This window comes from Notothenia coriiceps, unplaced genomic scaffold (assembly GCF_000735185.1).
Source record: "Notothenia coriiceps isolate Sejong01 unplaced genomic scaffold, NC01 NC01_scaffold00032942, whole genome shotgun sequence".
In the NCBI taxonomy this organism is placed as follows: domain Eukaryota; kingdom Metazoa; phylum Chordata; class Actinopteri; order Perciformes; family Nototheniidae; genus Notothenia; species Notothenia coriiceps.
Genome location: NW_011365643.1, coordinates 488,431 through 515,695, shown reverse-complemented (window position 1 = coordinate 515,695; position 27,265 = coordinate 488,431). Strand labels below are relative to the sequence as shown.

The following is a 27,265-nucleotide window of genomic DNA, read 5'->3' as shown; positions in this document are numbered from 1 at the left end:
AACAAAGGGTATATAACAAAGTATTGCGATTAACTTTTGTTATTGACCAAATACTTATTTTCCACCATAATTTGCAAATAAAGTCTTTAAGAATCAGACAATGTGATTTTCTGGATTTTTTTCTCATTTTGTCTCTCATAGTTGAGGTATACCTAGGATGAAAATTACAGGCCTCTCTCATCTTTTTAAGTGGGAGAACTTGCACAATTGGTGGCTGACTAAATACTTTTTTGCCCCACTGTATCTAAGAGCTGTCACAACATTCACTTACAAATAAACACGACCTTGTGGTAATACTGTAGAGTAAATGTCAAGGGGTCACCAAAGTTGATAGAGTCTGCTCACTGAGTATCATGATGGCTTCACAAAAGTTCATGGCAATCCATCCAATCGTTTTTGAGATGATATCAGCCCGTATCGACAGGTGGAAAGGCCGTCATTGTCTTCCTTAGAGCAGATAGCTAAAGTATATATTATTTGATATCACAAACTTTGCTAGTACAGCCAAGAAAAATAAGCTCATTCCCAGTGACCCTACTTGTTGAAAACAAACGATACCAAGGACGTCAATCTGTCATCAACTAGCATCCATTCCAGAAGTAGAAACACAACGTTTCTGAGAAGTTGATACATTTTGATCATCTATACATTTCTTGTCTGACCTGTTCATTGAATTGATGACAAGCCTGAATGTTGACTTTGAATTATCAGATTTCCAGTAAAAGGCTCTTTTGATCTTTTACAGTCACTCTCTCAACTTCAGTGCCTTATGGATTGTTCTAATGTCATGGCCAATTGTTATGGGAGGACAATAAATCCAGGAAGGAGGTAAAACAAAGGCCCTATTGTCTAAAAGCCATGTCTGAATCCTGTTAATCGAACATACTTACTGACACAGGGTTTCTCAAAACTGTTTTTACTCATGATACCACTCTGCTGCCAAGGTTGGAGGCTGAAAATAACAAATATTATGCGTTGCATGTTTGCATGCATGGAGGAATGCTGCAAAGAAGGCCAGATATCACAGTATTATTGATGATGTCAGTGCAGCAGTTACCTTTGTATTGTTTTTGAAACAACATGGTACAGTTTAAAAAATATATATATGCGTCATGGAAGACGGTTGAAATTCGTTGTCTCTGCATGCCTCTTCCTGCTTTGTGACAAACTTGGCACACTGTCTCTCCAAACAATGAGCAATGAATGACTAACATGGCATTTTATTGCACATGATGTCATGGCTCTTTAAGGTTGTGATAAGAGTAGACATGTTGAGGAGAAACGTGTGAAGCAGGACTCCCAGGATGAAGCGCCACAGGTGTGTGTGTGAACGTCAGCTGATAAGCATGCAGTCTCATTAGGTGAGTGTCAAACTAGGCGCCACTATTATATAAGTATTAGGTATTAAACCAGTGATAAAAGGGTTTGGTACTTTTTATTTGACAGGTTTCAAAGCTGCAGCGTTTATGTTTTTAAAGTACAAACCAGTGGTTGAAAGTGAATAACTACATTTACTCAAATACTGTAATTAAGTACAATATTGAGGCACTTGTACTTAAGTGGAGTGTTGTGTATTAGTGTTGTTTAATACTTCCACTACATCTATGAGGAAATCTAGTTTTACTCCACTACCTTAATTAGACATCTTTACTTTACAAATACATATGTTTGCATTCATTGACAGAACATTAACTTATTTATGAGGCTTGGCTTACTTAACCTATTAATAATTTCAATACATTATGATTTTGTATTGATTTAGACTATTGTTGCAGGTTTTGACTCATAGTGCGAAATACTGTATACATAAAAAAAAAGATTAAAGATAATAATAATAATAATAATAAATTGTATTTTTTGTTATTATTGTTAATCTTTTTTTTAAGATAACAGTGCAACATTAAAGTGAACACATTCATTTATGAGTAATTCTAATATAATTGATATCATTTTGCATAATGCATACTTTTACTTTTGGTGCTTAAAGTATATTTTGATGTTAATACTTTTGTACTATAATGAAGGTAGAATATTGTGCTGCTTATATTAAAGCAGTTCTACAGTGCAGTATTACTAATTGTGCTCAGTTCAATGACTATGACTTCCTCCTCCTCTGGTATAAACTATATTGAGATCTAAACCCAAGGCTGAATAGATTACTTATGGATAAAACTTCACAAAACCCATGTGGACATCATGTTATAAATGCTGAAGAAAATGTGGATTACGTAATGTGTTTATTTTTCTCGTTGTCCATAAACTGCAGCTGTCTTATTGTTCTGTTCAAGCACAAATCATTGCATTGTTAATGTGCCGTATTAGCTCCAGTGGCTGCAGTACAAAAGCCCACAGGCGGGCCATCTGAGGGAGGCTAGGTCATTGTCAAGATGTGGGTTTAGACTTGTTAGCTAATAGCAAAGGAATTTAAAGCTATTTAGATCAACAGATAAGTGTTATTATAAATGTATGACTACACAACTTCCTTGGCACCATGCCGTCACTGCCTTGATGTTTGCGTTTCATTGTCATTCACAGCTTTTTCTCGAGTCTAGGTTTAATCTATTTAAACAGAGTAAAAAGGAGCTGGACTGGTGTAAATATGCTCATGTTGATTTAAAACTTGGCCAAAGACTTTATGTATAAAGATAGTCTGTTTATGCTTTGTCTGTCCTGCCTGTAGAAGCTTAAAAATAGGCTTTTGTGCCATGGGACAAATTATTATGTGGATGTAATAGATGCCTGGCATCCAACATTTATAGCTAAAACTATAAAAGTAATAAACAGAAAGTTTATTCTAATGACATTGGATTCAACTCTTAGTTGAAATTAATTTTTTAGAGGAGCTTTTTTTGTGTAATATTAAGCTGAAGAGTTTTCTAGGGTTAGATTTCTCTGGATATTGTCAAAAGCTCTGGCAAAACACGGCTGACATAACACATGTAAGAATTTTCATTTTTCCATTCCTTTCATATCAACCACAAATGTTTATTTTTGATCATGATCCAGAGCAAAAACTCAATCTTATCTGTACTGAAACTTGACCAGGAGGCCGATCATGCCTTTGTGATGACATACACCAAGTGGAAAAGTACAGACCCCCTCTAGCACCCATGCAAACTCTCTCCTCCGCTGCAGCTATCACTCTCCTTTCATGCGGCCTGCATCGGTGACATCACCCCTTAAAAACAAGTCTTCCAAGTCGTATTTACTGACTAATGAAATGGAAGATTTCTAATAAGTTTGATCACAAACAGAGGCCTGTGGCGAGAAAACATCAGGATTGTATTATCAACTTGGGAGGCAATGATATCAGCCATCAGGCCAGAACCAACTTGTCTTTAACAGTCATCTTCAAAGATGCACATAAAGGAAGATGGCACAAATAAAGATCTTTCAGATGCAGGCTGGATTATTTGGAACGGATGTGGGCAGCACTGTTACGCACGTGGATGAGAGCTGTTGGGAGGAGGGGGGACTTCCTGCAAACACCATAAGGAAGGTGTTACAGTAGCGCAATCGGACTTGGTGGGTAGAGGTGGGACAGCTGGTTCAAATCTTATCAGTACAGTCAATTTGTGAACAACTCTCCATCCTTTAAAAATGTTTGCAGAAGGTGGAAAACAGTGGCTTTTAAACAAAGTGATCAGAAAAAAAAGCATACGTTTTCCTTCAATTTTCACTCAGACCTTAAATGAAGTGAACAAAATAGTGTTTGTGAACTTTGAGCAAATCTAACATTGCTATATAACACACCCACCTTTGTATTGTCTTTTTAAAGGACATCTGAAAGTTAGATATTTTGGGAAATGTATTTCAAAATGTTCTATCATATTGTTTACTGTAAGGTCTTTCAAGTAAATATTAAAATATAGACAGTAGCCTGTTAGCTTAGCATGCAACAACATGTGGAAACAGTTTTACAGCTCTGTCCACAACAAAACTTTGTCTACCAAATCCTCAAAAGCTAACTCAAAAGCTAACTCATAAACACATAATCACCACATCCATGTATCTTGTAGGCAGGCTAGCTGTTTAAGGTATTTGTGTTAACCTGACATTGGTCTCAATGTTACACAGTCAGGGTTGGAAAAATGTGTTGGAAAACTGGGTAAAAAATCGTTAATGTTTTTTTAATTTCTTGCTTTAAATTGGATTCTAGGCTAAGCTCTGAATGGCAGTATTTAATCTAGTAAAATCTCTCCGTGGACTGGATTGCTTTAACATTTTCAAAAAGATCTGCCCATATATTTCTTTCTGACAAATAATGATCCTAAATAAAAAATAACCCAAATGTTCCAGTTGAATGCGACCAACATTTCGGCATGTGGTGGTGTCATAGTCACAGTGTGCCCGCAGCGCACATAAATCGCACACTTTTAGAGCCTCTCACCCAGCAATATGAGGAAATGGCATTTTAAAGTCAGCCAAACCTCTTGAACTCCACCCATCCAGCCTTCTTTGAACACCACCCAGCCTGTGCAGAATGTATCTCTGATTTCAAGCTGCAACACATTAAAACTCTTCCTTAAGATGACTTCATCATGAAACCAGAGCTCTTTTAAAAGCATAATTAACCGTGTCGACTCCGAGGGCTAACTCTGTCATATGGAGCCCTGCTGAGTGACTGCTGTCCCACTGCTGGCTGCTTTGGTCCTGCTCGAACACTGGCAACTTTAGAGCACATCAATTAATATATTTCTTTAATGTTTCCATTTCTAAATGCCCAGGATTTTACACTGTGTTGTAAAATGAGGCATTACCTCAATATCATAGTGACTGGGTTTCGTTGTTCGTGGCTGAGCAGCTACTTCAAGCGAGTCGACCAGGTGCGGCCTGGGGTCACGACTGAGGGCAGCTGAGTGAAGAGTGAGAGTTTCCTTTTTTGGGTAAAGCTTTCAACAGTGGAAGCAGATTCTCCGCTGTACTCCCAAATATTTTCTCTGCCGTCTGCTCTCTCCAATAATCCCTGCTCCCCTGACATACGCACGCCACCCCTAGCATTCCAATCAGTCAGCCCAACATGTGCTCTGTTGAACCCCAGCCACCATCAAGGAGTGGTAGGGGTCGTCATCTGCTTGACTGTGATTTCCCCCCCCCTACACTTGTCATGCCAGCAGCTCTGAGGTTTAAGGGGCTGTTCCATTCAGCTGGAACCTGTGTGACAACTGCTCCTGGCTGATGGGGAAAGGCTCTGAGCTTGGGAAAGCACTCTCACTCCTGGACAGACAGCGATCACAAGAGCCTCTGAAGCTTACTCTCTCCTCAGATTTCACCCTGGATTTAAAGAAAAAGGCCTGCTCCCTTTGAAAGACTTTCAGAGCAAAACACCTCAGGGCTAATTCTGTTCTTCTGCACTTCAAGGTGCAGGTAAGGGTGAGGCACTGTGGGTGTGTGTGAGTTTTAGGATATTACCTCATAGAGGATAAGCTGTGATTGAAGAGGTTTGACAGAGGTCTCTCCCTCTGACTCCATTACTCGCCTCTTATCTGGACAGAATTTCTGTTCGGGTTCAGAGGGGAAGTTTTGACAGCCAGACTTTACAGCCCCCTCACAGCTCTGTCGCTCCTGACAGAGAGAAAGAGAAGAGAGAAAGAGAAAGAGGGAGAGTGAGAGTGTGTGTAGAGGTGGTGACTTCATCCCCACTCTTAACCAACCCTCCTCTTTCCCCCTCCTTTTTTGAGCTTTCTTTTTTTCATTTTTTTCCTCCGCACAGCCCTGTCAGGCAGCATGCCAGCAGTTTTCATCTTGCTGCGGTCCCTGGTTATCAGGCTCCTCAGTAGCAGACTGGCAGGCTCAGTGGCACAGTTCCTCAGGAGAACCCTCTCTACAGGCGCTGCACACATTGGCACAGCGCTGCGCCACGTCTGGGACCGTATTAGATCCCAGGAGTCCAAGGAAGCCGTCCTGGGCTGTGTGTTGTGCCTTCTCAACATGCACAAGAAGGTGGAGACCTGAGCTCTCCCTTCACTTTCTGTTCAACTCACTACTTGCCTGCTGAACAGACTGGACAAACAGCGCTGGTGAGTGAGTAGTGGTGTACAAAGGGATGTGAATGACTTTTTTCAATGTACATTTGGACTGCAGCATTTTTTGTTTTCTTATCTGGACACTGGCAATGTCTGAAAGCATAGTAAGGAAGGTTCAGCCCTTCACGATTGGGACGAGGCTGTCAGTCCCGGCTGTGCCAAAATGCGAGGAGTTTACACAGAGTTATCTGCAGAGCCAGAGTTTGGATAACTGCACTCTACAGCACAACCTGAACTCACTCTACCTCAGTCGATCCCAGGTCTGCACACACGGCCCCTGTCTCGTCTCACCCATGGTCAAGCAGGTAGCCCCTGTGAAGCACAACCAGGACGACATGGCAGCTGAGGACCATCTGAACCAGAATGTTGCATCTCCCTCCGCCGTCTCCCGGTCCATCAAGAAGATAACGATCTCTGGAAGTAGAGAAAGATCGGAGAACAATGTGTCAGTGGGACCAGTACAGCTTTCAATCACAGGGTCCACATCCGAAAACAACAATAACAACAACAACGTCACCAGCACCTCAGATACACATCTGCCCCGGATTGTGGGTGTGAGCTGTGAGAATAAACCTGGTTCTCACTTCAAGGTACAAGACACACTTTACTCATTCAAATATGCCAATTTAACACCCAGGGAAATAATAAATCACACAGAAGTGGGATTTCTTCTAATATTGCTGTTCAATTAAAAACTAATAAAGAGGATATGTAGGTAGTTTATCTTTTTAAATATATGTGTAAACGACAGTTTTGGTTAATTTAGTTAATGTGATAAGATTTATACTTTAAATGGCCATATCATAAAACAAATAAACTACTGAAGAAATTAACCTCATCATTGAAAATAGACATTCTACACATTTTCAACCTTTCCTAGAGTACAAATATTTAGCAGTAGGCCTATAGGCGAGTGTTAATTTCTGTATTTCAACTGTTTTTATGATTTTGAAGTTCTACTGAGAAGAGAACCGAGCACATGAACTAATTAAAGTAGCATAGTAAATCAATAGCAATATACGACAATTAATAATCTCATCATGGTAGCCTACTAGTACAATGTATGACAAATGTATTCAAAGAAAATGTTAAATATTGTAGTTGTTACCAATATTTGATCGAGATATAAGTTTTATGTAGTTTGTCGTGTTGCCATGGAGTTTGTCTTTCTGCCTGCCAGTTTCCCTCTTGTTGTTTAGCTTGTTCGACTAATTTACGGCTCTTTTTCTGCACTCTCAGCTGCTTATTTTGTTATTATAATACAAATAAAGTAATATTATTATTTTAGGTTTTACTCAGAAAAGACAGCAGTGAGGAACTTCAGCCAGCAACGGGACAAACCAAGCCGAAACTAAACGGAGAAAAATGCCTCCAACAGGTAAGATGCTAGCTGCTGTTACCTGCTAAATTATAACTGACAAAAATGAGGTAGCTAGCTTGAGGCGACAAAAATGAGGACATTGTTTTTTATATCACGAATGTAAGTTTAATTAAAAAAAACTTTGAGTATCATATTAAGGCTTACGTTTTTTCATAATCAGTGTTTTGTTGTGGATATTGGGGCTATTTTACCAACTTTATTGACACTGTTTTATATTTTGCTGTGACAGTGGGGTCTTTATAGCCAGCAGCGGAGTTGATGGATCTTTTGGTGTTTAGGAAGTGAAGTCATGTGCTGTGTTCGCCAAAATTAAACGAGTTTATTATATTAAACATTTGGAGCAATGTTACACAGAGGTGGAAAACCAGTTGAGCTATGAAAGCAACGTGTCTTTGAACGCCACACAAATAGCGTACTGTAGGCCTATCCTGTTTTTAACTGTAATTCATTAAAGAAGCAGACTCATGGAGAAAAACAGAATACGTATATTGTAGGATATTGTTTAAACTCAATGGGCTGTTGGATTTGGCCTGTTTCTTGTTGAAGTCATCAGTATGTGTTGTGGATGAAGTGCTCTGTTACAGAGGCAGGGCTCACTGGAAAACATGAGGTCAGGGAAGATGTTAACAAAAGAAAAGGCTTGCTGAAGCCCTCATGGTGGCTGCTTATAATAACACACTGACACAGCAATGGCCTCATTTCCCCTTTTAGGACAAAAAACTACAGTCTACATCTACATCAGCTATTATTGTATAACCACAACAATACTTTCCTTTTCCTCCTCTAATGTATTATTCATTAAAGTGCCCAACAATGGTTATAATTACATGGGAGAAGCTGGTGGTGCCTTTACCTGTTCAGGTATGAAAGAGCAAACATGATCTACCAAAGTCCTTTTAAAGTTGATATGTTTACATGTAAGGCTGACAGTAAAACATGTCCGACATCCCAGGATCTGTCTGTTCCTGCTTCCTTCATGTGCCCAGATGTTTCCTGAGCAGCAGGAACGCTCGATTAGGGAAATGGTGCCAGTCCGGCAGTGTTGACAGTATGTTAAGAGGGACCTTGAGGTAACACAAATGTGTAATGTCTCTGTATTGTGACAAAAATCCCCTCATTGAGAGATCCACCAGCTTCTTATAGAGTTGATCAGTCAGGCATCATTTTGGTTTTGTTTGGTAGATTCAAATGAATGTTGCAGTCAAATTGCCATCATATTTTCAACCATTTATTGTCTGTCTTGTTTGCTTACATAGATATCAGTGCCTGAATCACGTCAAAAAGAGACGCAAAGGAAAGAAAGTCATCCACACACGCAGAATGAAGCATCCGCAGCTGTTCCCACGTCCCAGAGCGACTGCTTCACTCAGCGTTACTCGCTTTTCCACAAGGAAGTACTGCAGGTAAAATGTGGCATTCATACACAATATCAACATCAACAGTTTGTCGAAAGCTCCACTTTCCTCCTTCTTTTTTGTGTTCCCTTAAATAACTGGAAACTTGTAAAATGTTTAGGAGAGTGTGCTTTTTCCACTCTCCATAGATTGCACATGGAGATTTTTTTAATCGGTCAAATCAAACCTTAACTTATCTCTCATCTCCTCAAACAAATACATAATGAAAAAAAGCTGCAGTGGGTTTATCTCAGAAGCAACAAGTTAGGCTGTTTAGATGAAATCACAAAGGAAGCTGTCGTATGACCCGCATGACAAAATATGTACTGGTTATAATTTTGTCTCGAGGACTGTACGCGCTGTGTTCGGCTGAGGCGAAGAGAGGGAGGGGAAACCGCCACAAGTGAAGCAATTATTTAGAAGTGAGATCATTGTTTGGCTCCATCTCTTCACGCCTATGTCCCAGAGAGACTCAGCCAAGCAGCACAACTGGCTGTGTTATCTCATCGCTGCGTCCACCCCAGTGTACAAGGACATTTTTCTGCGAGTTCGGCTGAGGGACATTTTGTCCGGCAGTCGGCTTTGTCATCAACCATCCAAGTGATAGGCTGTTTACTCCCAGTAATAAGAAAGTCATTTAGGATGTGTCCGCTGAAGGAAACATCTGATGTATGTATGTGTTGAAAACAGCTCTGTGGCACATCGTTAATGTTAAAGAGCTTAGCAGCCCCTTTGCTCTTAAGTGGAGCTTGCATTTCTGTTGATTTGGTGTACTTTAAATAACCAGAGTTTTTTGTATCTGGGGACTTAGCTGTTTTACAGGGATTTGGTTGACTGCTATCGCTGATGAGAATATATTATTCCAGTATTATGTCGCTCTGGAAGTGGAAGTGAGTTTTCCAGGGAGAGACTTTTAAAGGGCCCTAATGTTTCGAGCTAAGGAGAGCAAAGCAGGTCCCCACATGGAGAAGCCCGGTGCTCGCTCGCTGAGAACCATCTGTCTTCGAGGCCGCTCTGCAAAACTTCTTGCCTTTCAGCGTCTCCTTTCCATGATAGAGAAAGTGGAGAAACTTCCACTCCCACAGTCTTGTCAGCGCCGAGTTACAAAAGGGCCCAAAAATTAGGCTTGCTGGTAATCACTTTTATAAAGTGTGAAGAGGTGGGCACTCGTTCTCCCGTTAAGATGCCAAAATTGGGTTACTTTGAAGCTTGCAGAAAGGAAAAGTGGCCGTAAAAAAAAGAGAAGGGTGGTTTCTGTTTACAGTTTGTAATCAAACATGGAGTTTATTTTAAAATTTGGTCCGTGTTGACTGCAGTGATTTTTTTTTTCCTGTGTGGACACAGATTTTTCACAAATAAATCAAAGGCAGTGATACAATCTGAGCTGCATGCATTAGCCGTCTATTCTCAGCGGCTGCACTAAGGCCTTACTGTACCTTTTGATAAACAGACAATTGTTGTGGAGAGCGGACAGGAAAAAACAAGGGACTCAGACTTCCTGTATGAGGTCATTATAGAGCCAGTGTGAGGAGATAGGGGCAGGCCTGTTTTGTCAAGCTCTTTTCCTTCTGTTCGGGGGGGAAATGCTGCACCGGGGGGATTGTAAAGTTAATGACATGCCTGTCTTAAGGGGGAAGGGACATCAGATTTTAATCTCAAGCAAACAGTCGTTTAGAGGCTGTGTCATCTGTGGTGTTTTATTGATCCAAAAGAGAGGTTACTGTAGAGTCTATTATTCGTCAGTCGTACTAAATTCCTTGGGAAATTATGCTTTTATCTGAAGTTATAATCACTTACTTGTGTGCTTAACTGACAGTCTACACAATCGCAACACACAAAATAAAGTTCTGCAGGTTTTATCAATTGTATGACTCACTAAAAATTAGTCTGTGTTGATTTATTAATCCAATCAATTATAGGGTGGGTCGCTCACTTTCACACTGGGCTCGTAGCAGAAAGCAAACATGTACTTTCCAACACTTTCTGACTTTGGGCACCTGGTTCGCAGTTCTTCTCACTCCATACAAATGTTGCCAGAAAAGGCAACTCTGCAAGACAAAGCCTTATGCAATAGAGCCCAGACCCTCGCCAAGAGAAACTTCTGCTCTGCATAACATGACATTAGAGAACAAAGAGCTGTGCTTGATGTGTCTGAGGCTCTGTATTACTCTAATTCGGGGAAGAAAATGTAGCCTGTTTGCCTCTTCGATAAGCAGAACAAGACCTTTGCTGAGTGCTCTGTCACACAGCTGATATATCACAACCTGTAGGCTGAAGATAAGCCTCATATGAGTTATGAAATGATTCATACAAATATATCAACAAATATGACTTCTATACATACATAATTATTGCTTCCTATGCCAACATTTTTATATTCGATCAGCTTTCTAAAGGTGAGACATTCTCAGATTTCACTCTCATCATAAAACAGGTCTATAAACAGACATACAGTATGTGCTGATTGCAGGGTCGGGAGGCTTAAAACAGTTTAACTTTAAAAACGTTATCTTATACAATAACAAATTACTTTAAAATTGCGTCAGTTTCAAAGTATTACACTAGTTATGATACCTTTCTGAAATGTTATCATTATATTGTATGTAAAGCACAAAAAGGAAACAACATAATGGTAAAAGTTCTGCCTTGTGAACATGCTGTCATCTTCCAATGACAAAACTCATTTGGCACATTAGTGTTTGAGATTTTAACCATCCTGCCTTGCAGTAATTTGCACATTGCTGTGATGTCATTAACCTTTTAGATGTACATACAAAGTAATGGCAATATAATCCTAATTACATAAAACTGTTCCATGTAGTCATTACTCCCAAAAAGAGCTTGATGCATATCTTAACACTTTGACCGTGTGTCTGTTTGTGATGTAGGCAGAGGCGTGGATCAAAGGCAAGCTGCGGGACCTGAAGGATGGATGTAATATTCAGCGCTGCCCCCTGCAGGACTGGGGGGAAGCCTCGCAGACGCTCCACAGAGACCTCAAAGACTTTGAGAACACCCTAATACAACTCAACCAGGTAAGATAAACATTGAACACGCGCCCGGACTCTAACTGAAATAGAGACCAGAGCCAGCAGCACAGCAACCCACATCACAAATGAAATGTTTATTTAAAGCTTTTAACAGGTAATAGAGTTCCGAATGCAAACATGAATCACTTTCTATAGTGTTGAAAGAGTCCGTAAGATCACATAACATTATGGTAGGCATTTCCAGTCGGCCGGAGAGAAAATCAGAGCCTCAGTGTTCCAGACGGCTCTGACAAGCCTGTTTATTCTTTCTCCCTCCGGAGAAAATGTTTGGAAATGGTACATTGCTGATAATTAACCTCCCCTGACACTCAGGCAGCTCAGGAAGGGTAGAAGCAGAACCGGTAGACTTTTCAAGGGTATATCCAAGAAATATATGGCAGTTTTCCAACATCTGTGAAGCCGCATGGCACATAAGCAATGACTCCGACAAACTTGACGTGTGTAGTGTGCTCCGCCACTGTTGTATGTCAAGTCTGGCGGCTCCCTCTGCTCTACATCTTAAATGAACAGCAACTTTCTGTTTCTTAAAGATGGGTGAGCAGCTGATCTGCAAGCTAAACCCCACCTCTGACCTGGTGAAGAAACAACTCAGCCAGCTCAGGGACATGTGGCAGACCCTCAAGCAGACGGCCGCAAATCAGACGAGGGCGCTGGGTGGAGCCAAGAACCTGCAGGAGTTCAACAAGAAAGTGGACAAGCTGGAGGCATGGATCAAAGACAAGGTACAAAATTACAGCTTTCTCTGAATTTGTGCTTAGTGTAATAAGTGGATTTCATCACATGGGGAGGGTTATTTTGACCCCTTTTCTCACCCTGCACAAGTGTTTCATTTCTTAACGATTGGTCGTTTTTAGGCACTTAATGCAGTTATTTTTCATATATTGCTTAATGTATGACGCTATCATTCTCTACTGATAATTTCATTTGCATGTTCTCATTCTCAAATGCAAAACTAATATGAAACAGGGTGAAATGAGTACTTAAAATAAGAGTTATTTTGCTTTCATGTACTTGCTTTTGAGTTTCACAGACATTTCCCTCCCGACCCTTTTTTACTTTTGATCATTATTAACCTGTTCACATGATTTCCCCAAGTTTCATCATTTTCCCATTTATCTAAGCATAAAAGCCATCACGCTCTCTGATTGTAATAATTACCAAAAAACAGTTGGCCCAGAGGAAAATAAATGGGTGGACAGACAGCTCCGATCAACAGTTGTCAAGGTAATTGGCAGGAAAAAAATGACTTGCTAATACAGGAAATTATCTCAGCATCCTGAGGACGCTTCTTATTTGTGTATATTATTCACCGCTTTAAAACATCTGCCCGTCATTATCAAGAAGCAATCTGCGTTTCATGTTTATCTTTCTGTTCATGTCCATGTCTGGCACAAGGGAACCTGTGATTGATAATGGACCTGTGGGAATGTAGCGGCGGATGTTAGTCTATAAAACATCCATCCCTACAGGAGACTGCATTCTCCATTTAGTTCCACTCAACCTTCCATACGTGCATTAGTATCGAGTTCTCACCTAATGCTGTAGGCTAGCTCTGTTCAGCATCTTCCCTGGTAATGTGGTAGATCCTGGTGCCTCTGAGAAGAAATAATGGTTGGGTTCCGAACAAATGGGGGCTATAAATACTGACTTTTATGTGTGCCAGCAGGAAGAGGAGCAGTCTCTGGTGAATGTCCTCGGGGAACATGTTGACAAAATGCAGCTGACCAGGAGGATCTTAGATCTAAAGCAGGTGAGCATGAAACATGCTAAACAACATTCTTCCCATATGTTAATAGTTTATAATACATTTCTGCAGAGGTCATTTATCTATGGCTGTCTATAATTGTGTCTCCCAGAGTGTATGGTAGAGACAGCTGAGGTCATAGTTGGATTGTGTTCCCCTGTTTCTCTACAGGATGAGCAGCTATACGGAAACCTCCACGAGGAGATCAACCACCTGGCCCTAAAACTGGAGAAACAGGGGAAGACAGATGGGAAAAACATCTCCAGCAAGAGGAAACACATCAATAAAATGTACACTTTGAGTTGAACTGGTATGCTGCATGAAACATCCTCACTCTAGGGAGAAGACTGATTTGATATTTTCTTTGTAGGTGGCTGAAGGTCCAGTCTCATCTGAAAAACTACCATGAGAATCTTCAGCTGGCACTGGAGGTGTCCTCGTTCTACCAGCAGGCTGATAACACGTTGCTTGCTATTAATAACATGGTACAATTCCCTGGTGGTTTCATTCTTTCTTTTCCGCTGAGATATAAGACATTTTACTCACATTACATTCTCTTTTTTCAGAGGAAGAGCATGTCTGAATCCAAAGAGCTGGACAGCGTCGGAGATAGAGAAATACGCGACATCGCCAGTCAAATCATGGTAAGAAGGTTTTTTGTGTTTTTTAAGAAACACTGCCTGATCAGATCCTGGAAGTGTTGCAGAAGCCTTCTCTACCTAACCTACAGGCCTGTGTGTGGTAGATGCTTGATGTGAGCGTGTCCCAGGTTTCTAATCTCCACCCCGCCCTGGCTGCCGGCGTCACGCAGAAGCAGAGCGAGGTGAAGGACTGCTGGGCGCTTCTTCAGAAGGTTCTCAGGTAGGCCAAGGATACAGCACACAACTCTGGTGGCCCCATGAGTGCATGCGCCATTTCCCCCAGTAATTGGTCCTCCACAGGTTTCCACTGAGCTGGAACATTATTTCTCCGTTATTGCTTTTCTTGTGCCCTACATTAAAAGTACGCAAACCCTAGAAGACGTTTTCCATTTTAAGTTTGTATAACGTTTTTTTTCCTCTCGATTAGCCTTGCTGTATTTGGGTTTGAATCAGTGAAAAATTATAAGCAAAGTGAAGCACCGGACTGTCTGGAGACAAACTACCCACAAAGCATCACTCGCCACCCACTTGTTTGAGTTTAATATATTCAGTTCTGCACTGCTGGAATTGCACCATGTGTTTGATTACTGTACTAGGTGATTAATGCTTTGGCTTACTGAGTCGCATTGGCAATACGGCTCTCTCTCTGTTAAAACCGTGCCGTCACCTCAAGTAGTCTGCCGAATCTGAGATATTACACACACACAAGAATATTTTGTAATTTTTATGGCATTTGTAAAACAAATGTATTGGTACTTTAATAGCCTCGAGTAATAGTCCAGACTTTTACATTATTAGACTTTTTTTAGACCATCAGAACCAATATCTGCTTAACGAGTCCTCATTCAAGTTCAGATTTAAATTTGAACCAGGCGCAATAAATTGTTTACTGATTGTTATTTTCATAATAATATAAACAGTCAGGAGTGACTAAAATCCCAAGTTCTGACATCCATCTCCAACATCTCCCACTTTCTAAATATTCCTCAGCCTGGGAGCCTCTCATGTCGGTGGGCTATCTTTAGATCCAAATATGACATCATCTGGTCCGTCTTATCAGCTGCGTCTCATGGCTATTCAAACCAAATAACACAAACACTGGTAGAAAGCTTCAGAGCCATACTTGGAGTTTATGGCGGGGCTCTGACGCTCTTCTCCTCCTGCAGGAGTGACAGGACTGTGCTCTCTCCCACCGGCTCCGCTTTCACCAGGGAAGATGCTGACCCCCTGACACCGGCCCGGGAACCCCAGAGCAACGTGGGAACGGAGACGCAGAGGCTCATGGGAAAGGAGGTGAAGGAGGAGCAGAATCGGCTGAAAGGCTGCGTGGTAAGAAGCTTTGGTATTTCACTCTATAACTGCAGAAACCACACTGCTGCGCCATCAGCCTCTTCCAGTCCTACGGCATCTGTGGCTGCACAAAGTGACGCATTTCTCTGGTTTGGAAAATGCCTGATTTACTATTTAAGCAGGTTTTTCCTAAATAACAGTGCTTTTGGAGTCGTCAGATGGTCCGTAGAGCCGTGGCTTGTAGTCTTGGCAGCCGCTGCTTTTCCATCCTCCCAGCTAGTTAGTTGCACTTAATAACACCATATGATGTAAGAGTTGTGAGGAAGCCCTTGATAAGATGAGGGGAAAAGACACCTTGGCTCAACTACACAGAGAAAAGTGCTATACAGTATATATTATATACTGCATTTACCTCAGTCTGAACATTGCCCTGTGGGATACACAGGAAGAGCTTTGAGAGGTGTTATTTACCCTGGCACAAGAATACCATAAGTTGCCATGAAAAATGTCAAGCTGTGACGGTACAACATGGCTGAACACTGGGCCAGAGCAAATAAGTCTCTCCCTCCAAACCCACATTTCTATGGTAAAATAGTATATTGGCTTTACAAAGTACACAGTCATTGGACTAATGTTGTATTAATAGATGGCCTGTGGGTCAGCTTGGGGTGAGTGTATAATCTGCAGAACATGTGTATTCCTCAGACACAACATTCCTCATCTTTGAAGCACTTTATTGACCTGCCACTGCCCATAAACCTAGAGGAAATACTGTTAGCGTCTTTTAGAAGAGGACGTATCGAGGAACTTAACTGTGGGCTATGTTAAAACCAGTAATTATCTTTATTTGTAGTCTTTTAAGTTGGCACATTACATCTCTTTACAATCCGTAAGTAAATGAACAGTTGCTATTTGTGCCCAGCCCAGAGGAATCCCAGAATTCAATGCTCCTGACCTTGAGCTCATGTGAAGTCCCTGCTGAGCCTCTGGCCTCGTTTCGCCTTGAGAAAAAGTACCCAGATACTCAAGGAAAGAAGACTTCACTCTTTCCATTCTTGCTTTGTTTCAGGGTCCGTTTATTTCCCTGCTCATGTTTTTAGGCTTCAACCCGCTTCACCTGTGACAGGAACCATGAGGCCAGCAAGCCTGGCTCATTTGTTTCTCTTAACGTCCCGATTCCTTTCACTGCAGAGCTAGGAGTTACGTATGTGCTGCTGTCTGTGGGGGCCCCTCTTGTTACTCTTTATGGAAGGACTAATAATACACTCCAAACAAAACCCTGGAGCCCAAAGGCCAAACTCAGTTTTACTGTTGCACCACCAGTTGAACAGTAAAAGTCATTTAATCACATACTTTCACTTTAACTCCAGCTCCTGGGTGTGTGGAATTGATTACAGTATTTTTAAAGGGTACGAGATGCAGCTGCAGCGATTTGCATATGTGGTGGTAGACAGAACTTTCAGTTTATCTGTAGACGTGCTAACACACTTTGTTCCTCGTAGTCTATCCCTCGCTGGTGCAATTTGACTCGATAAAAGGTTACTGTAAAAGTGTTGGCGTCCGTTTGAGTATGGATACATGCAGGATAATCCATATTATATATCATGTCTGTGTCAGCAGTAGTATGGCCTCTTGTTGCTGGAGGTAAACATGGCTATCGTCTGTTTCTCTGGCTAATTGTTGCCAGATGCCGGGGCTGCGGACCAGATGGGCTCGGTGCTAAGTAATAGTTCTTGGCTGACATCACTTTGTAGCACATTGTAGAAAGACACAGGGGAGATCAGCAGATAAGAATCAACAGTACCAAAATAGGGAGCAGTATGCTGAAAGAACAAATGATTGGATGATGCCTAAAATCACAGAATACTTTTGAATATGACATAGTAAATAATGAAACATCATTTTTTTAAGACATTCTCTTTCAAATGGAAGAATGGGATGTTGGGTGCACCGCAGGAGTTGTTTACAGTGGAAGCCTCTGTGAAGGATGAAGGACAGAAGCAAATATCGGGGGAGGACACGTCATTGATGGTTATCGCACCTGTCAAATGAATCACAGTAGTTTGTTAGTTCTGCAGTTTCAGCGCAAAAATCGGCCCGATAATGTTCCTTTATGAAACTCAGACCGGTCTATAAAATGACTGGCATGTTAGTGAATGATGTTAGAGCCTTTTAATTCTCGCATCATTTTTAAGGCAACACTTTCCTCCAGGTCTCTGACTCACTTCTTCTATAAGCCAAGTCTGAAAATAAATTAAAGCTACTCCATTAAACTCTATTATTAATGGCTGTTTCGTGCTTTTTAGCTGTCATGTAAATCAGATTTTTTTTTTTTTGCATTGACAGTCGCATATTTGGTACGCTGTTTGTTCAAAGACTTTACTTATGTCAGCTACATTATGTTATAAAGAACAATTAACACAGCATGGTCTGTATTATTCATACAGTTAGACAGGGAAATGTCAGCATAAGAGAATGTTCGACTAGTTTTATAGCTCATTTAATTGTTTCATATTTATGCCAAGCGGTCTTGGTAACCAAAGCAAGTAAAACATTATTAGCAAATAACCTAAAAGTTGTGTTGGCTGATATATGGTTTTAAATGATCCATACAAACAGCATACCTAAAATGAAATGGGTACAACCAAAACTTTGTATTGTAGATTGATTCTTGTTTTTGGTTCTGTTGGACCCTGTTGCAGTACAACGTTTCAGATGTTTGCAGCCAATAGGAAACCCATAGGGCTGTGCTGAATAGTTGTACGTTTCAAAGCTTCACATAACGTTGACATTTCTAGTTCTAAAACAACAATTCAATGCTGCACAGATGTTTAGTTTTTGCAGATGAAGACACATATTGTGCTCCACTTGTATTATTAGTATTCTACTATAAGTATGGTTAGGTTCCAGTGGTGGAGGCGTATGATTTCCCATACTTTTTTTATATAAACATTTCCAATTCAAAGTCAAAATGCATTAAAAAAAGAGATATTTCATCATCTACAAAAAGCGAAACATGTTCTTATATTACAAATTCAATCTATATGTCAATTTATACACAACATTATGTGTTTATTTATTTATAAGATATTTGTTGTGCAAGAGGGGGCCTTTGTTGTATAGATGCAGCATTAAAAGAGCAAGAAAAGGGGAATAAAATTGCCAAATTCAATACTTCTGCGTCTGATAACGTCCAAAAGTATGACGAAATCATCATTTTAAACCTTAATAGAGGCTTTGAATGTAAAATGAAAACGATACGCCGTCCCGCCCTAATATCCCATTTTATGATATGCCAGATATATGTAGCTCTCTTTGGAAACCCTCATGCAGAGTCCTTTGGCCAACCTTTAAAGAACTCACATGGTTGTAAAAGAGGTGTAATGGCTGCTGACGTTTTTAATATATTTCTACACAGCGACAAGTTCTATAGCTCTGGCGTTGACCTTTCTAAAGTCTGCACTGCATAGTTCTAAACACAGTCTGGGTGGAAATCAGTATCTAAGGCCGACAACACACTGCAGCTGTTTAATGAGCGCTGGGGATAGGGGATTTCAAAGAAGGGCTCTGTTCCTAACTGCAATGGCTCTTTTTAGTCATCAGAGTGTTACAGCACATGTTGGCCACCTTGTTAGACCTAATGTGTTCGTTCACAAAGCAATTATAACATATTTAAACTTTCACAGCCATCTTTAGTGTTTTTATTTCAGACGTTGGTGCTGTCAAACCAAAAGGAGCTTGTGTCTTTAGTCTGGCCTGGGTTCTTTCACAGACAAGAGCCAACCTTTTAAAGAGGGAGTTCGCTTTGTGCCATTTACAGGAGAGGCTTTACTTTACTCTGGGCAGACGTCCATGTTGTCCCACCTCCAGCCACATTGTAGCATTCACATTAACAGCGAGCTACAGCAACGGCTTATTGTCTTGTGACTCCTCGCAGTATAAATCCTCCATTTGAGATGTTTATGCCTCCAGAGGACATTTTATTCAATGGACGGCTGACAGAAAAAGCCAAACATTACTCACATGTCATGATGCTGATCTCTTGGATTTTCTTTTGACTCTCGTCCATAGAGTCCTGTTGAATGTGGGATGGGTAGGAGGACACCGAGCAGCGTCAGCCAGGATCAGCCATCAGGGAACCACACCTCGTCGCCCACGGGAGGCGGCCCTGCCTCCGCAAATTATGTCATCTTCCGACATCAATTAAAGGGGGAAAGGTGACTTTTCGGCCTGGCTTCTCTCTCTCTCTCTGTGACTTACCATGAGAGATCTTTATGTAAGTCATAATTGGAGTCACATGTCTGTGTTTTCTTTGCAGCAGGAAGCCCAGAGCAGAGCCCAGGCTTGCCACCGCCACACCAGGCCACCCACAGCTCCCCTCGCAGCTCCAGAAGTTCACCGTGTCTGCTGACAAGGTGATTGACCGGCTCGGCCATACACATCCGCAATTCCCTTTTTCACCAGAAATCCCCTTTCAAAACCAAATCCTGTGTCCTCTACCTCACATTATTATTGACTTTTTAACACTTGCACCCTTTTCTTGTAACCGGCTACAGACATTATGACTGTAAATGATACAGCGTTGTCAGGAGTTATACTGTGACTATTTACTGACATGTGTGGTACTGTGTTCTCATTTAGAATAATTTAATTTAATTTGTATTTATTTGTACAAATTCTAAGTGTGTTCATCTTCCTTTGTTTAGGATTTACACTAGTTATAACCGTTATAATAACTTTTTTTTCCTTTGGTTGACACAAAAGACAAGACATTTAATGTATTTATAATAAGACTCATAATGCCACCTCAGCAGTAAATGATAAAATCATAGAATTGGGTCAGAATTTTAAAAAACACCTGGTTGCTTTGGCTTCCTGTGGACTCTTAAATGTCATCACCCTTGTTTAGAAATATATCTCTAAGCTGTTCTCCTCTTGAACCCTGTCCCTGTTTGCTCCCCTTTCCATCTCAGACTTTGTCCTGGCTCAAAGACAACGTGTCCATGGCCACGCAGGTTTGCTCAATAGCCAGCTCTGAGGGCCTGGAGGCAGCCAGGAGGTGTCAGCACGCTCTGCAACAAGAAATCCTGACCAACAGGGCCAGGATAGAGGTTGTCAAACGGGTAAGCCAAGTCCTTTTCACAGTTTGTCTTAAAAACATAAGCACTGGATGAAGGCCAATATAAAATATCCCCCCACATTTTGCAAACTGGGCACCTGGACAGGCATTATTCAAATAATGAGCTGACATTTCATCTCTCACGGCTTTAGTAACCCCAAAGCTGCCGATTAGGTCCGTATTTCACAACCCAAATCCCAGTCCTTAGTCATCACATGCCCTCATCAGTTTAACGCTCAATCCTCAGGAGGGCCGCGGGTTGGTCCGTGCACAGCACCCGGGCAGCGCCAAGATAGAGGAGTTCCTGGGCCAGCTGGAGGTCCTGTGGGAGGAGCTGCGGAGGAGGCACCAGAGGAACAACGCGTTTCTGCAGGCCTCAGAGGAGCTGGGCTTCAGGGTGAGGTTCATCAAATATCTCACACAATAGGCACTCCTCTTGAGTAACAACGAGGCTTTTACTTTAAATGTATGGTGATGACGGATGATCCTGGATCCCATTGGAGAAGCTTTCAACTGGCAAAAAGCCTTTACATCCACTCATGGTTAGAAGCTCATTTACTTTCATCTTTAACATCCTAATGGGAAGAGTCTGCAAGCTAGAGTCCCCGAATTTATGAAGGGTGATCCAAGGTATATAAATTGCACTACCATATAATTAGATGATGGGATGGAAAGAGGCTACAAATCTGCCCAGATTGATGACTTGGTTGGAAAGTTGGAGTTTCTTATTACAAAAGATGGTCTACTTACTCTAGGTAAACCCGTTATTGTCTTCTCTGTACTATACATCACCTCATTACAATGTATTTATTACTTCAATAAACAGTTTTCATTTCCCTGTACACTTACATTTTGTTCTTTTTTTTATCCTATTCTATTAACATGTATATACAGTAGACTCCTGCTTTGAATTTCTCACTTAAAACATTCTCTGCAAAATGTAGCTTATTTTATTATTTTTTAAGACTTCATCTGCATTACTTACAGATTGGCCTTGAACAAGCTTTCACTATTATAGTATACTCTGTTTATTCTTGCACTATTTTATTGTTTTTCAATTAGTTTTATTGTTTTATGTCATAGAAATATTATGTTGCATTGTGGGAGCAGCTGGGACTTAAGATTTCCATTGCCATATCTACACTGTAGCTACTATGCATATGACAATAAAGCCTTTGGTTGTTGTTTTTTTGCTCTGCACTCAATCTTAGCACCATAGCATGTTCATCATTAGCTTCTTGAATTGAATTGAATTGAATTGATTTATTTAAAACAAGGGACAGTGTACATTAATCAACATATTAAAAACATGTAAAAGTACTCGAATTAGCCAAAAGGCTAGTTTTCATCGATAGTCCCTTTGCCAGATGGTGATAGACATCCTCGTGTCCTGTGCAGGTTGTTAAAGTGCTCCAGGCCCTCGGCAGCCTGGAGGCCTGGCTGGAGTCCGTGGAGCTCTCTATGAAGGAGTCTGCTCTCGCCGGTGACCCCGAAACAATGAGCATGGCCGAGAGGGAAAGCTGTCTGCTGGAGAAAGAGGTGGCAGCTCGCAGCCTGGAGCTCAGCGCTCTGAGGCAGGAGGTGGAGTGCCTCCACAGCGCCAGTCACCCCCACACACGGAGCCTGCCGGCACGCATGGAGGAGGTGGAAAGAAAGTGAGTTTGTCAGAGGAGGAGAAGGAGGAGTGGTATCATCAAATAAGAGTCATGTTATGGGTCTGAACAATCACACACTGGTGGTTTTGCTCGTCACTGTGGTCAGGAAACACAGTAAGGATGTTGTCAGTGTTTCCAAGAGGTCACAGGTTTGGGCTTGCCGAGTCATGGAAGAATTTATTCATAAAATCCCCGGTTTTTATTTAAGATAAACAATTTTACCCCATAAACCACAAAAATATATTAGATCTCATGTTTTTTCTCGGGGTTGCCAATAAAGAATGCTCTCCATGCGCTCATTTATTGCGAGGCTCGAGTTTATTCATTCGTGATTCATGCAGCACTTAGCGAGTTTACCCCACAGTCCCGAAATGCACTTCAGCCCACAGCTTGTCTGTGTGTGTCAGAGTCACCCGCTGCATGTGTTGCAAGATGACGCCTTTCTCTTTGCTTGGTCCTGGAAAGACAAGTCGTTGCCATGGACTCTTGGTAAAACCCCATGATGTTGGCCTGTTTAAAGGACGTACCTTGTCCATAAACACACGTTCAGACTCTGTAAAGAACACAGTTGACCAAAGTAAATAAAGAAATGGAAAGGGCTCAGTTTAAGTGTTTCCAGGGTGGGGGTGTTAGATAGGGGCGGGGGGGNGGGGGGGGGGAATGGACACACTGCAGAGTGAGGAACCTTTGATGCAGGTCGAGGCTCTCACCAAGCAGCTGTAAGACACTTGCGATGATGTCATTATTTAATGCTGCGTACAAGCAATTTAAGGCTCATTAATTCCGGAGAAAAATACCCTTTGAAATTCCTCCCTTTACCATCTCAAATATAAACTGTGCATGGACAAGGTACATTCATGCCCTGAAGTACAGGAAATGTTTACTTGACACGTGATATATGATAACATAAACAGCGCTGTAGTACATGAACTCTGTATTCTGATGGAGGTCTCTTTAATGTGGTTCTTCCAACGGATGCAGACTTGTACTGTATATACGGATGCGGAGGTGTAGCTTGTCATTAAAAGCTTCCTACTGGTTGTTTCTATGTGTGTCCTTCAGGTACCATCGTGTCCAAAGTGCCCTGACCCAGCAGAACTCCGAGCTGCAGGACACACGGATGCTGACGGAGTTCTTGGAGCGCGTGGAGCTGGAGGAGAGCCAGGAGCTCAGCGGGAGTCGCTACAGCCTCGGCCAGGTGAGGAACTTGGGCTTCTGTGTTAGTTAGCACTGCAGTAGGTCTCTCCAGCAGCACCTATGACACCATGAGGACACACATTAACAAGATGAAAAGTATACTAAAGTGACTAGTGTCGTGATTGCAGCTCATAATAGAAATTGTTGAGGATTTGTTCAGATACTGTTATGTAAGGATTTTGTTATGTGATGTTAGTCTGTGAGATGTCATTAGGTGAACATTTGTTTTGGTGACTTGAAGTATTACAGTTCAGTTGCAATGCTTTCGCACACTTAAATTATCCACAAACATCCAGATCATTGTTTTGTTGTATGAGCAATGAATATCTCAAAACTAAGAAACAAAAAGTAAGACAATTTAAAAATGTCCAACCAGCCTTATAATAACAACTCTGTCTCTTTCTGTATCTAACAGCCTCTTCACAGTGAGATCTCCTCAGCTCCTACACTACTGGGACTCCAAAGTACTGGCGGCAGTGAGCCCCTGATAGAAAGCATGGGAGACCCTGTGGAGGAACTAAGAGAGGCCGTAGAGATGCTCAATGACACCGTTAGGGAGAGGGGCCGATCACAGAGCCACGACCAGGCCATCCAGGAGCTGCTGAGCAAGGTGAGGAGATGGGAGTCACTTTATATTAGATCTAATATTCACTGCAATGTTTGTGAAATTACAATAATCTGAGAGGGCTGAAGGTTTTTGTTAAATCCCTCAACTTCTGTCACAAACAGCTGCCAACCCATAGAGTCACATCTGGTTTCCTTTTGTCTGTGGCTATGTTCTTTAATAGGCCCTAAATGAGCCACAAGTCCCCCTCACATGAGTGTTTCCGCGTTAATTCCAGTTATTCCTGGTACAGAAAGCAGCGCACATGTCAAAATAGCACACGCACGGCCGGAAGGGATTCCATGACACCCTTTTAAACATTTACTTGCAATGTGGCTAGAACAAATAATACACAGCGAGGCGTAATGACATCCTACGAGTACTCATGATGAGTTTGCGTTCCCCCCCCAGCACGCCAGCCTGGCGGTGCACGTGGAGGAGTGCTTGAGCTGCAGCAAGGAGCTGAGCCTGGACATCCTGGAGAAGGAGACAGACATGGCCGTCCAGTGTGAGCCCGATCGCTGCGGCCTGGAGGCTCTGCAGGAGAGGCAGGACCTCCTGGAGGTGAGAGGAAGACGCTGTAAACACTGGAGCTAATATAATTTAGTATCCCATCCAATTGGCTTTGGATTAATGACCTTTGCTTGGTGTGATTTAAAAAAAGCGAAGCCCCCCTCTCTTTCTCGCACACATTGTTCCACAGTCTGTTTCCTGTTGTGCCAGATTTTTCTTACATCTAAAAAAATAAAAGAGGGCAGCCCATCATGCTTTGTGCTGTGTTTAATTTATTACATAAACTGCACCGTGCAATCATACACATAGAGCGTGCAAACGTTTATTATTCACACAGGATATTTATTTACGCTTGTGTGAGTCATTGTTCTGTAAACTTTCAAAGTGTGTGTGTTTGTGAGTAAATCTGGCGGGGTTTGTGTTTCTACACATCTGAGGGGTCACAGGGTTGGAGATGTGAGGTTGGTACAGTCCTGTGTGAGTCATTTTTGGGCAGTGTTATGTTTATCACACACACACACACACACAGCTGTCTGGACTTGATACCATTGAAGAGCAGAAATGACCTAATCGTCCAAACTGAAATAACTGTGGCGTCAGCAGACAGGCATCCACCACTCCGTGTTCTTGAGGCCTTCTGTAGCTGAGAAATGTTATGAAGCATAACTCCCAGAGAACCCTCGACGCTATTAATTACCGCCTCGTCAAAAGGAGAACAAAAATGGTCAAGATTGCTAGCTTGCTACGGCATGGGAGCCCATATGCGGACCATATGGGTCTCTCGCTGAATGATATGCATACAACTATGGGGATGAGGTCATAGTCATACACACAGATACAATTGGTACAGGCTGTTTGAGTGATACCGAGGATGATGGACGATGATAGATTTTTTTTTATTATGATTCTCCGCAGATTGACTATGAAGTCATCAGGGAGGAGGTGAAGGAGATGGAGAGCCAGACCTCTCGTTTGGAGGAGCTGTGCCCGGAGAGAGTACACGTTCTGGAGGCAAAGATCCGGGCCATGCTGCAGGGCTGGACAGAGCTGGGGAGGAGTGTGGCGGAGAACCAGTCCCGTCTGCAGGAGTTTGTGCAGCTCCAGGACTTCTTCAGGAGCTACCTCGCCATGATGTAAGCAGGGTGGGCTCGGGTGATGCTGTAAAGACCTTTTTCCTGCCAGACGTTGTTTCGTAATCCTCTTTGTGAGAAACATCTGCACATTACAATGTCTTCGCAAGGGGAAGGACAGGATGTTCTCGTTGTCAAGCAAAAGCAAGTCCCTGGTGAAATGTATAATTGAAGATGTGCTGAGGAGGTCAGCGCACAAGGCGATGAATGTCTGTCCTATCAGGGAGAGTCTGGTCAATCTCATGTTTTGTTAGAACGTATGTCTTTTCTCAAAGTTCTGCTCCTTGTCTTCTCCCTCCCCCCATTCCTCTGTATAGCTCTTGGACTGAAGACACCAGGTCGTGCATTTTCTCAGATACCGCCTTGCATCTTGGGAAAGACGGGCAGAGGCCACTCGCTGCTGAGCTGGACTTGCAGATTGAGCAAAAGTTTGAAGAGTTTGATGAGCTGGCGGACACGGGGAGGAACCTTTTAGACAGAGGACACCACCTCACGCAGATGGTGAGTTTGAATGCTGACTCACTGCGGTCTTTTAATAAACTGTTGTATTTTTCCACCTTTAGAACCCTGAGTAATGTCTTACAGCTAAGAGAGCGCATGGAGGAGCTGAGGAGCATGCTCGGCTGGATCTCAGTGCACTGGAGGGCTCAGAAACAACAGCGGCTTCACAAGATGAGCAGAGATGAGCCTTCACAGGATAACATCTATTCTGAGGCCACTATGTGCTCTACCTTGACAGAGGTACATAAGCACAAAGGCATTTATTCTAGGGACAGTCATTGGTCTCTGGAAAAAAATTAAGCAAAAGTCCTTAAAAATAAAAAATAAATTGTACCATGTCAAGTTTTACACTAACACTAATAGCAGATTTTCAAATACGATTATTGTGGCCCAAACAATATAACAATATTTTCCAATACCTATAGAACATAAGATTTTTTTTTTTATGTTTTGGGTGTGTGTGTGGTGTTGGGGGAGGGAGAAAAAGTGAGCATGTAAAGAAATAAAAATAACTTGAGACACTAGATTATTAACATAAATAATTATATTTGTATTAATAACAATACTTATTTATATATTTATTACCTATTTCAAACCAAGAAGTATTTATTTTTAATAAAAATCCCAGCAAATTTTATTATAGCCTGAAGTAGAACTGAAGATGTTGGCATCCACAAAAAATTTCTTATCATAATGATCAAGAATCATCATAATAATCCACACAACCTTAAAGGTGGGGTAGGTAAGTTTGAGAAACCGGCTCGAGATACACTTTTTCTTATATTCCATGGAATGCTCTTAACATCCCGATAGCAATGAATATCTTAAGTGCTTTGACAAAAAATCCATAACAAAATGTCATCCGTGGAAGCCGTAGTACTGTAAAAAGCACGACCAATTATTTAGCCGGCCCGGCTAAAATAACTGGATGGCCTAGCTGCCTGTCAGCTTTCCATCTGTGCACAAACTTATCTCATGCCCTCATTGGTCATGTGCGCGTTCGTGTGTGTTGGAGGAGGA

General features: G+C 41.8%; 1 protein-coding gene across 6 annotated transcripts in view; it reads left to right on the top strand.

The window, feature by feature from the left end:
- Window positions 1-5,707: 5,707 nt before the first annotated feature.
- The window catches only part of mymx (myomixer), a 30,843-nt gene continuing 9,285 nt past the window's right edge, over window positions 5,708-27,265 (top strand). Inside the window, exons 1-22 of one of the 6 annotated variants that reach the window (XM_010789491.1) lie at window positions 5,708-6,616; window positions 7,315-7,404; window positions 8,664-8,810; window positions 11,690-11,836; window positions 12,382-12,573; window positions 13,515-13,601; window positions 13,767-13,885; window positions 13,966-14,080; window positions 14,162-14,239; window positions 14,341-14,456; window positions 15,403-15,565; window positions 19,598-19,743; window positions 19,845-19,941; window positions 20,500-20,649; window positions 20,893-21,042; window positions 22,044-22,300; window positions 23,363-23,498; window positions 23,913-24,107; window positions 24,513-24,665; window positions 25,530-25,747; window positions 26,062-26,245; window positions 26,330-26,485. In XM_010789491.1, coding sequence (XP_010787793.1) covers window positions 6,053-6,616; window positions 7,315-7,404; window positions 8,664-8,810; window positions 11,690-11,836; window positions 12,382-12,573; window positions 13,515-13,601; window positions 13,767-13,885; window positions 13,966-14,080; window positions 14,162-14,239; window positions 14,341-14,456; window positions 15,403-15,565; window positions 19,598-19,743; window positions 19,845-19,941; window positions 20,500-20,649; window positions 20,893-21,042; window positions 22,044-22,300; window positions 23,363-23,498; window positions 23,913-24,107; window positions 24,513-24,665; window positions 25,530-25,747; window positions 26,062-26,245; window positions 26,330-26,485 — 3,660 coding nt within the window. In that variant the 5' untranslated portion in view covers window positions 5,708-6,052. The remainder of the gene's footprint in view (window positions 6,617-7,314; window positions 7,405-8,663; window positions 8,811-11,689; window positions 11,837-12,381; window positions 12,574-13,514; window positions 13,602-13,766; window positions 13,886-13,965; window positions 14,081-14,161; window positions 14,240-14,340; window positions 14,457-15,402; window positions 15,566-19,597; window positions 19,744-19,844; window positions 19,942-20,499; window positions 20,650-20,892; window positions 21,043-22,043; window positions 22,301-23,362; window positions 23,499-23,912; window positions 24,108-24,512; window positions 24,666-25,529; window positions 25,748-26,061; window positions 26,246-26,329; window positions 26,486-27,265) is intronic. The other 5 variants (XM_010789490.1, XM_010789487.1, XM_010789492.1 and 2 more) reach the window with 5 other exon arrangements.